General features: G+C 40.7%; 1 protein-coding gene across 1 annotated transcript; it reads right to left on the bottom strand.

The window, feature by feature from the left end:
* Positions 1 to 413: 413 nt before the first annotated feature.
* Positions 414 to 3544, bottom strand: LOC146644222 (zinc finger BED domain-containing protein 4-like). The gene is made up of 3 exons (XM_085396899.1): positions 3365 to 3544; positions 969 to 2353; positions 414 to 832 (listed from the first exon to the last, which is right to left on the bottom strand). Exons 1-3 carry the CDS (start codon positions 3535 to 3537, stop codon positions 414 to 416), a joined length of 1977 nt encoding a protein of 658 aa, XP_085253025.1. The 5' UTR covers positions 3538 to 3544.
* Positions 3545 to 11355: the final 7811 nt, after the last annotated feature.

Raw genomic sequence — 11355 nt, 5'->3', positions numbered from 1 at the left:
TCCCTAAAATTGATAAGGCCTGTCAACACAAAGTGATATGCAGATGTTATTTAAAAGTCAATGGTCACATTTATTTAGTCAAACAACACCATTTTAAGTAAAATTCTGTAATCAAACAATATAAAGACATGTGCACACCTCACATGAATCAGATGCAAACTACAAATATTACATACCAATACAAATTGTGCATTAATAAGAATAAGAACAAGTGCTTAAAAGATTCTGGCATCTTGATGTCTTCAGTGGCATGAGATTACAACACACTGGCCAATGAAATCAAGCCTGTTGTTCAGTAGGGCAGGAACAATAGAACACAGACATTATGAACAAATAACAAATATCTTATGAACAAATATATAATGAAGAAACAGCATATTTTCAGAGAGGAGGGAGAGAAAACAGTTCACATTTTAAAACAGTGATTGATTGCACTTCAAGAAAACTAAAGACTGCAACATCTTATAGCCTAGCCGTGCGCGGTGGGGTCTCATTAGAATGCCTCCTCTACTAAAAACCCTCTCAACTGGGGCAGAAGAGGCAGGGACAGAGAGGACCTTCAAGGCAACACTGTGTGGACTGGGGAAACGCTCTTTGTTTTTTGACCAAAAGGTGAGTGCATCACAGTCAGAGTCATTTATGCTGTCTAGGTACTTGCTTATTTGTGCATCAGTGCTCGAGTCCTGGCTTGTGCTGCGTTGCAACCTAAATGCCTTGTAGCGTGAAAGAAGACGTTGTTTTGGGGGTGGCGCTGAGTCACTATCTGATAATTCTGTGTGTTCTTCTGTTGGTGCTGCAGGTCCGTCTCTGTCTATTTCTGTGATCAAAAGGTCTGGAAAAGGGTGCACACACACACACAAAGACAGGATTAGACAGGATGCTTCTAATGATGCTATAAAACCAAAGACAGTGATAATAAGTGAAACAACAAAAACAACAATAACAATAAATTATTATTATACAGTCACCTATTAATGACTTTTTAAGGTCATCTCTGAACCTCTTCAGTGCTGGTCCGGTTTCACCATTTTGGACATCTAAATCTACCCAGGTCAGTCCAAACTGGGGGTCGAGCATGGTGGCAAGGAAGTAGATCCGATGGCTAAACGGCTCTTCTGGATCCTTTTCGTCCATGCAAATCTGCCTGAAAATTCCAGAGAACCGTTTCTCTAAGGATCTTTTCAGTGCCCTGACTATAGTTATGGCCTGGGGCATTTGTACTTCCATCTTTATAAGTTGATTCTTCAAGTCCAGAACAGTGGGGACCACCATGCTAATAGTCACCTGATGATCACCTTCTGTAAGGTCTGTTGCATCAGAAAAAGGCTCAAGCAAAGCACAAAGGTCTTTCAGCTGAGCCCACTCTCGGGTTGAAAACACTAAATTCTCTGTATTGCTGCACATTTCAGTGATGGCCCCGTGGTCAAGTGTGATCAGAGCCTTTAACTGTCTGTAGGTGCTATTCCAGCGGGTGTTGTTTCCTGCTGGGATGGACTTATTGGAGCCAAAGTGTGCCTCAAACAAGTCTTTGTGGTTACTACTGCTGTGCAGCAGGTTTGTAAACTTGCTGGCTTTGGCTATGGCTCTAGCTATTGCCTTTACCTCTTTCATCCCATCACTGATTACAAGTTGCAGCGAGTGGGCGAAGCAAGAAAGACGTTCACCCGTTGACCATGGATCAGAACCTTCTGCATCCTCCCACATTGTTTCATCATCGAGGTCATCACTGCTGTCACCTTCAGGGTGCTCTACTTCTGGCATCCTGACTTTAAAGGCCCGCTTCATATTGGATGCATTATCCGTCAGAATGTAGCTTATTTTATGGCCAATGCCATACTCCTCAACTATTCTGTCAAATGCTGAGGCGATTCGTTCGCCGCAGTGCTTCCCTGTGAAACGCCTACAGTCAAGCAAAAATGATTGTAAACTGTAAGAGTCCTTGTTCTTGCAGGCAGCATGAGCAGTAACTCCCAGGAAAGTACGAAGCCTCCGGTCAGACCAGAGGTCTGTTGTTATTGCTACATTTGGCTGGACTTCCAGGGCTTTGATTATGTCACCCTTCAATTTAGTGACAAGGTGAGGTATCAGCTTCTCTGTCAAGGTGGTTCTAGACACAGGAGTGTATTTGCTATCCAAGACATTCAGGAAGTGTCTAAAATGTGGATTCTCGACGATAGACAGGGGGAGAGAGCATCCAACTATAAGGTCCTGGAGGATGGACTGGGTGATGGCCTGTTGCCTGGGTGAATTTGGGGAAAATAAGTGGATGCTTGGAGCAAACAATGATAATTGAGGCTGTGTGGGATTGACCGCTATCACTGATGTTGCAGATCCTGCTTTGTACTCCAAGTACCTACAAAACAGGGAAATAGGAATCTGTAAAACATCGGTTTCTATTCAACCACAAAAACTACTGTATCTTACAAGCACAGTAATTTTAAACCTATCAATGAGGGCAGACCTTTGCATACAAAATAACCTAATCTAATCCAGTGTGACACATATAGATCATTAGGCACAACTAGTAATAATGAAAATACTGGAGTGTTCAGGGTTGCAAGACCTTAAATAACAAGAACAGAAAAACAGTTGAATGGAATCTACAAAAGACAAAATGTCTGTGCATTAACTTTGCAGGTTGCATTAAGCCTCCTCCTGCCAGTCAGCTATCAGACACAGCTGTATTGACAAGAAATGAACTACTCAATAAAGTCTGAAGTTACACCAATACAAAATAACTGTCTAATAATGCTAAAATAGCCCCTACACACTGGACTGGTTTAGTAGGGCAACATAGTAGAAAACACCTAAGAAAGTCATAGTCAAAGGTCCTTAAGTTCGATTTAAGAACCTTAGGACTCAGTTTTGCGATCCATGCTATCTGGACCAGAGCCATAGACCGCTCTGATCTGGGCTTCACTGTCGAGAACGCCGCTGTTAGCCGAGCAATGTTATAGGGACACTCTTGAAACGCCCGTCCTTACTTACGAGTCAGCAACCACATAAATATGCCCAATAAAGTCCACAACAAACCACACCATACCAGCCCTTAGAGTGCTCACTGAAATGGTTTCGATATATTTCTGCTCAACGAATTCACCAAATTACCTAAAGTTAATGTAAATTGTTTAAGTAGCTGATAGCCACTGCTAGCGCTAGCTACCTGTACATAGCATGTAACGTAACGTTAAGTTAAAGTTAAGTCTGCAGGGACGGTTGCAAAAAAAACTGTCCCTACATAATTTATAATGTTTGAAGAACACATTATAAATAACAATATTACATAAACATGACCTGGTCATCTGAGGTTGGAAAGGTAGTTAGAAGAGTTTGAAGATGGATAGATGGTTACTGGCTAGCTTACCTTTGAGGGTGTTTGCGCTCCAGGTGCCTGGTGAAGGTTGAGGTAGTCCCGGCTGTCTCGGTCAAGGAGACTTTGCAAAACCTGCACTTTGCCGAATGCTTCTTTTTTGCATTTACCAAAAACTCTTTGTGTTCTATGAACGCAAACTTTATGACAGACGAAGTCGCTGACATTTCTGTAACTTACTGACCGGGCATACTGCTCAATCTAACGGGTTGCATTTAGTTGTGTTTGAAGGGCGCGAAAGGCGAAATAATAAAATGGCACAATGTGGAGGGATTTGAGCATGGCTGAGCCACTGTGTGTCGCTGTGTGACAGCTGAGCAGCGAAAGGAAATTAATTGAGGAGCCGGCTCTCGCTCAATGGGAGTCGACTATTCTGATTCACTACAAAGCACTCTCTAAGCACGGCTCTCAGAGCTAAAGCTTTTGCGCATGATACATTATCGAACGTTACGCTGTGTGTCATGGATACTGTTGACTCCAAATCTCCCGACCACTATGTTGACCCGAGACAGCGAGACCAAGACAAGACCGAGACCAAAGTACGTCGAGACCAAGACAAGACCGAGACAAAAGTCCGTCGAGACCAAGACGAGACCAAGACCACGTAAAAGTGGTCTCGAGACTGGTCTCAAGACCAAGACCGGTCTCGAGACATCCAACTCTAATTCAGGGAGAATCATGTTCTTGGTTGGGTGGTTACCTTGAGTTTAGCCACAATCTTTATCCTCAACTGAGTACATACATCTGTCATTGCAGGTGGATGTCCATTATCTTGTCTACCAACATAGGCTCATTACATCCATAATGCTCCCTACTGTTCCTATTGTGCTGATCTCCATCTTCAGTAGTAGCTGTCTTATATTTATCTTACTGCACTTGGGTTTTTCCTCATCCATGGTTAAGCCAACCTTAACATTATTTATTCATTCACAGCTTTTGGGGTGGAAACATTTTGGGGAGTTATTGTTTGTTTGTTTTTACTCATTTATTGATTTATTTTTGAAGTTAAATAAAGCTCCTCAGTACATAATAAGAACTAGTTGGCTGACAGGTACTAAGGGCCTTAATAATCCAAAAGACAGTGCTTACCTGATAATTACCTTTGTGTTGTGGGAATAACTGTCTTTTCAAGCTTCAAATGTTTGACTTTTACTTCTGGGACCACTCTCAGGTGCATTGGGGCCATACTGGTCCCCCCCCCCCTCCCCTTTCTTTTGTTTTATTTTTCTATTTCATCAAATTTCATGTTCCATTCAAAAAAAGTTGGAAAAGCAAAATAACATATTACTGCAACAACCCCAGATAGCAAGACGACATTGAATTGATGTTGATTTTTCATCCGATCCGTCGTTATGGTCAGGGTTGAAATGCCACTGATGTAACAACATTGAAATACTGTGGTAAACCGACGGTCTTACTATAGGGACATTGAAATGATGTTGATTTACCGTTGTTTTTTTGTCATTGATATTTGATCTATTTGTAGTCGACCAGGTGACAACAATAACGTCGAGAAAACGTCTATTTATAGTTGACCATCATTCGGCGCCGGTCACCATCAAAAAGCTATCGATTTGTAGTTGAGCGTTAAATTGCATTGGAACTGAGCGGGTATAAAGTACCGGAGAAAGTAGATTTATTGTTTTTTTGTTATCAAAGACTTTGGTCTAGTTCACCAGCTTTAAAAAAATCGTGTCGACGTGCAATTTATGTATAGTTGACCGAAAAATTAAAGCAGCGATCAATTGGACTATTCCGCAGCACCCCTCTCACAGTGGTACATCCCTCCAGATAACCATTGTCTTGTACAGTAGAGCGGGACATTCGATTTACTCTCAGCGGAATTGACCGGAGAAGGCACCGGTTCTGACATAAACAGTAGTAACCAGACCGAAAAGCAGCGCACTGCTCGAAATGCATCCTTCATTTCCCTGAATTTTAAGGCTGTGGCAGTGTAGACTTCGTGGCCCAACATATCCCAGAATGCATAGCGCGGCGGTGGGTGTGAATAATTTTGCCGAAAAAAAACGGCGGATGAGGGGCACCCGAAGAGTAAACTTTAAGTAAGTACTGAATTTTATGTCACTTATTTATGTGCAAATGTTTAATAACGAAGAACATTAAAACATTACTGTTGGCCACATGTCGGCAAAGTTATGTGACATTAGTGACGTTTGTACTAACTTGGTTTTAAAGCCTTTACTTTAAAATATACGCCGTTCAATAGCTGAGCTTAATCTTACAGAGAATGATCAAAGCTCATGTAGAAACAAACAAAGATTTTCTCCTTCATTTCTGTCAAACAAAGCTGTATGACACGTTTCCAGCTGTTAGTATCATGGTTGCTAGGCAACCTGGGCAGCGCAACGGAGGCTAGACCGTCCCATTTCACAAGCCTCACACTTCCCGCCTTAGCTGTCTTTGAGTACGCGGCCCTTGAGGATCGTTGAGGCTGCGTACTTTAAGGCTGCAGACCCTGAATTGGGATACAGCCCTACTCTCAGCGGAATTGACCGGAGAAGGCATCAGTTCATGCACTGCACTGGCCTGCACCATGATTAGTATGAGGTAAGAATAGGGATGGGTACCAGTATCCGGTGCCATTATGGCACCGGTTCTGACATAAACGGTAGTAACCAGACCGAAAAGCAGCGCACATTTTGGTGCTTTATTTCGGTGCTTTTTTTCCCTGAGATGTCACACACTTTAAAATTTAGCCAATCATTTTACCTTTCCAAGGATAGTAGGCGGGCCCAGGTACGTACGTTCTTTTAGAGCAGAGCTACAGATTAAAAATGCCCAAGGCGAAGCGGTCAAAAGTCTGGCTCTACTTCACAGCAAAAGATGCAAACTCAGCAGCCTGCAACAAGTGCTTTAAGGTGATACTGTGCAAAGGAGGTAACACCTCGACTCTGATGAAACACCTGGCGACGCATAGCGTTTTTTTAAAAGCCGAGAAATGCACCGTATTTGATAGCTTGCTGCAAGAGCTCACACCGAGCACATCTACTGCAGGTGTGGTGCCTGTTATCAGACCCGGAGTTAGCAACATCCCCCAAGAACCCGTAGATTAGACTCCTGGCCCCTAGCCCTGCCAGTGTAGCAGAAATGATGACGGATGATGATGGCAGCAGCAGCCATTCTTCTCTGGGTGAGTCCCTTAATGTTGTTCGTGTGTAATTTACGTTGAGTTGGCTAACCACGTTATTACATTAATGCATATAAGGTGAACTAGCAAACACCGTCGTAGTTACATGCGGCTGTCTTGTTGTTTGATGGCAGATACTCCCTTCACCCTGGCCAAAAAGGCTAAAATGACCAAAGAAAAAGTGGGAAACAGCTAAACATGAGAGGTTTTTGGATAAAGTTTGTGTTTTTTTCCATTGTTTAAACACTGCTTCCAGCCAAGAGTGATGCCATAAATCCCCTATAGCTGCAGAAAAGGCTAACATTGTTATCTTTTTTACAAAAAAACCGCTAAACATGAGAGGTTTTTGGACAAAGTTTGTGTTCTCCATTCTTTAAGCACCGGTTCGAGCACCGTTTAAGCACCGGCACAGTTTCAAAAGTACCGGTTTGGTACTGGTATCGGATAAAACCTAAACGATACCCATCCCTAGGTAGGAATGAATTAATTTTCTTCTATTCATTATTTCCACTGTTACGTCTGAATAATGGTAAAAAAAAAAACTTGTTAATGTTCAGTTTCGGACAAAATGGGAGCCCGAAATTGTGTCTACTTTCATCTTACGATCCGGCAACAAATAAACTGCACTGCGAACAAAGTCTATCAACAAAGAAAACATTTTCGTTTCATACTTTTCCGTTATATTCCCTTACAAAGCTAGCCTAACGCTTCGAGGGCCGTCGCCTCGGCGCTTGACCCAGACTTTCGCTCTGTAGTTGCTTTTTAGCATAGTACTACAAAAATTTGTAAATCTGTGATATATGATTGATAAACATAAAGGTAACTGTATAAATGTGTTCAATGACTTTGTTACTTTTAATGATTGGAGAGCACCCGCTTCAATTCGCACTCAATTCAAACTTTACGTTGCACGCTCACCTAAGTTTACGTTGCACGCTCACCTACCTTGCGTTTGCACCTTTTGTCCACACGTAAACTGCGTTTTCGTTAACTGAAAACTGAGAACTGATATTTTTGAAAACTCCGTTTTAGCATTTACGTGTGGACGAGGAAAACGGAGTTGCCTATATACATTTTAAGCTATTATTTATTATTTAGTTCAGTCAATAGATCAAATTTTGTAGTGACTATGAAATATATTGTAATTATCTGTTTCCTGTTTATCCTAAACAGGGCAAAAAAGACTCCAAATTAAAAAAAAAAAGATAAAAATGAAAGACTGGTGCATTGTGCAGTTCAGCACTGGTGGTACAGAAATAGTCCCTAGTTCATGGATAAATGGGGAGAAATTGTCATGGCCTCCATATCCTCCGCGAGACACATTCAGGATCCACACCGCAGTAAAGAGGAGAGTTCATCCTGGTGCAACATTCACAAACATATCTTTGATTGTTCAGAATTTATGATCTTGTTTTTTGTACATATCTGTGATGCTTGCATACAGCAATATCACCACATAATATAGTCCAAAAAGTGGAAGTTTGTAAACTTTTTAAAAATGCAAAGCCGTGTGCACTTCAAAAATTCCTTGTATACTGTACCTTCTTGCACATCTCCGTTTCCTGTGTGTGTTGTTATAAATCAAACTGTAAATTTAGGAAAAAATATGCCAAAAGCACATTTGTAATTATTTTTGACCGTTTTTAACTTCTTTCCTTTAGACCAAATCCCCTGTACACGTATACTGACTCAGAGGATGAGCAGCCCACAAAAAAACGGTTTCCCTAGGCCCCTCAAGTGACAATACCAGGTAATAAAATACTGCCTAGTGTCTGTGTACATATCTGTGCGTGACACAAGGAAACTTTTTTAACAAGTTGTCTGTATTCTTAAATACTTAAAAAAATGATCTTTGTCTAAACAACCCTCACCACTCCGCAGTATTCCCCCCAGCCCGCAGGCATCATAATGCCCCGCCCAGCTTCCGGCACCTTTCGCCACTCCGGCAGAACACACAAAACGACACATCTTTGTGATCTCCCCAGCATGCAGAGTCTGATGTCGAGGCCTCCCTATAGATGGTATGCTTTTAAAATTGTTTTAAAGCTGAATCACAATGTCATTGTACTCTTATCTTCAAAACACCAATTCATACTCCTGAATGTCATCTTGTTGTGATTTTTTTTTCTGTAGATTCCAGAGACTCTGTGAGGCCACTATTACAAGGCAAGTTCGAAAATCTTGGAATTTCAGATTTTACATGGTATAAATGGTAAATGGCCTATATTTGTACAGCGTTTTAAGTCCCTAAGGACCCCAAAGCGCTTTACACATTTAGTCATCCACCCATTCACACACAATTCACACACTGGTGATGGCAAGCTACATATACAAATATCAAATATATGTGACAGGCAAAAACAAACACTTTTAGCAGTTAGAACAACTTATACTTGAATGCAGAATGTTACGCCATCACTTATGGATATATTCGTTTTTCGCCTCTCACTGCTTAAGCCATTAATCTTTCTAGAATTGTTCTTTGAAACAGATGCAACTTCACAAAAGATGTTAACTATGCTGTCTGACCGGACCAGAGCAGTTAATGAACTCCGTGAGGAGGTCAGAGCCATCCGCCATCCCTGCTGCAATGAATCGGTAGATGCTGGGGTACTGCCTCTGGATTTGCCCTTGCACAACATTGAGGAGCTAAACAATGCAGAGGCAGCTCTTCAATCACAAGAGGCAAATAAGGCAATGGTAAGTATATAAAGGTTATGTACACTTTGTAACTATAAAGTGTAATAGCTGTCAGATGTGATTTAAATACATAACGACGGCATGTTGATTATACACACAAGCACTTGCATACACATTTAAGACACGAGACACGCTAATTCCATCTCTTAAAATGTGTCTATAGGTGAGACGCTTTGCCTTGATTGGAGGGACCACACTGGAGGTGCGAGTCCACCGTGTAATGGCTTATGCCATTACAAACGAGCTGGCCTCGGTACTCAACTGGGCAGGGAAAAAAACCAAGGACCAGACAAAGCAAAAAAGGCATTTAAAGATACAGCACTGTGCAGATGCATATTTGGTAAGTTTTACCATTTATTGTAGTTTTATGAGCCTAAAGTGAACAATAAAGGGATCAATTCATCTGCTGGGTGTGTTTCACATTTCCTATGTCCGGTTTTTGCTATATTACTTTGTCTTTCTTAATAACAAGACTTTCATGTCCGGTTAATCTGGAGATGGAGTCTTTGGTCTTCAGCTTGTTTAGTCCTTTAGTTTGCAGATTTATGCCTGGTGACTTTCATGTTTATCAGCCTAGGAGATTACATACTTTCTCCCCGCTGAAGACAGTTAACAAGAGCTTATTCATGTGCTCTAATTCACTTTTTTTGTTTGTGTGTGTGTGCGTGTGTGTGTATTTTTGTCCTAGATGGCCTGATGCAGCAGTTAGGGGCGAACTCTATGTCCGAGTTTGTCTTTGCACAAGCAGTCCAGAAATGGCTCCGATACGCCCCAGATCGTATGGGTGGCGCAGGATGCACATCATCCATCCCCATCCCAGAGTAAAAATTACAAACTTACATTACATGCAATGCTTTCTTATTTTAGGATATTAATATTGACATGATACATTGTGAGACATTTTTTTTAAAAGGGTGTCCAATTTGAGGAATAAGTACAATTATGTGTTTAGGTGGTTTAAGTATTGATGGAAACATGCAGTAGTTTAGTATTGGTTAAAATACCTATAAAGAAAGGTAGATTTCCAGTCATGATTTTACAGTTGTTTTAATAAAAAGCAACTGCGAAAGAGGTGGAAAATTAACACCATAACTCAACAGTGTTTCAATATCAGAATCTGACATTGTTTCAATGTCAACAGTATTAGAAAATATAACGCCGAATCAATGTCACGTTTCAACATTGATTCAATATCAAAACCTGACGTTGTTTCAATATTAAAAAAGGGTGCAAGAGTGACATTGACCTCAACGTTGATTCAATGACATCGCCTGATATTGACTAATTGAAACAATGTTTCCTTGCTATCTGGGACAGCACCATGGGCCCATGGGCATGAACTTCTACAAGAAATTATGCTGGAGAAAATTACATTTCCTGGCCTCCTGAAGTGAAATAACAGTTCTCTGGTCCATGGCAAGCTGAGGTGTTAAGACCTCCTACTGCATGAAAAAACAGTTCTGCCACCCAAATTGTAATGAGATCTATCATCTAAAAAAGTTTGTAATTACTAGAGATGGACCGATACCACTTTTTTATGTCCGATACCGATATCATAAATTTGGATATCTGCCGATACCGATATGAATCCGATATAGTGTTTTTTAATCAACAAAACTGTTTTTTAAATATCTTGCTGCATTTTGTATAAGTTCATACTCAAGTTTAAAACAACAACTACACTAAAGCTATTCTGTTATACCTGTATGCAAAAAAAAATATTTCATAGTTCAGCAATACTGATCAATCTAATAAACTTAAACCTACACCATCCTCCCTATTCTGGTATTTTAAAGAGTACTTAGCATAAATATTAAGCAACCTAACTAATAGGGTTCCAACTCCCAGCAACAACAAAAATAAATAAATAAAAAATAGGGAACCACCCCTCACGCTCCACCTCATGATGCTTAATCGACGTAATCAACCTTAATTTGATGCAGTGTGAAAAAAAATGCATAGAAATCAATTATTTTTCAAGAAATATTAAATACATTCAACATCTTTCTTCAACAAAATTGCAGACTGCACAGATGGTACCTTCCCAAAGGAAAAAGTACTATAGCTTACTAGGGTATATATATTAGACTTAATAGTTACTATATACAGTAATTGACTTCTATTCATTTTACATCAA

Source organism: Rhamphochromis longiceps, linkage group LG22, assembly GCF_057381845.1.
Source record: "Rhamphochromis longiceps isolate RC_006_pf linkage group LG22, R_longiceps_female_GT1.1, whole genome shotgun sequence".
NCBI lineage: Eukaryota > Metazoa > Chordata > Actinopteri > Cichliformes > Cichlidae > Rhamphochromis > Rhamphochromis longiceps.
The sequence above is the reverse complement of the archived record's forward strand: the minus strand, read 5'-3'. Positions and strand labels throughout refer to the sequence as shown.

Coding starts and splice junctions, on each gene's coding strand:
- LOC146644222 (XM_085396899.1), bottom strand. CDS start 3,537: ATGTCAGCGACTTCGTCTGTCATAAAGTTTGCGTTCATAGAACACAAA. Junction 2,354..3,364: donor GAGCGCAAACACCCTCAAAG/GTAAGCTAGCCA, acceptor CCTGTTTTGTAG/GTACTTGGAGTACAAAGCAG. Junction 833..968: donor CCTTAAAAAGTCATTAATAG/GTGACTGTATAA, acceptor ACCCTTTTCCAG/ACCTTTTGATCACAGAAATA.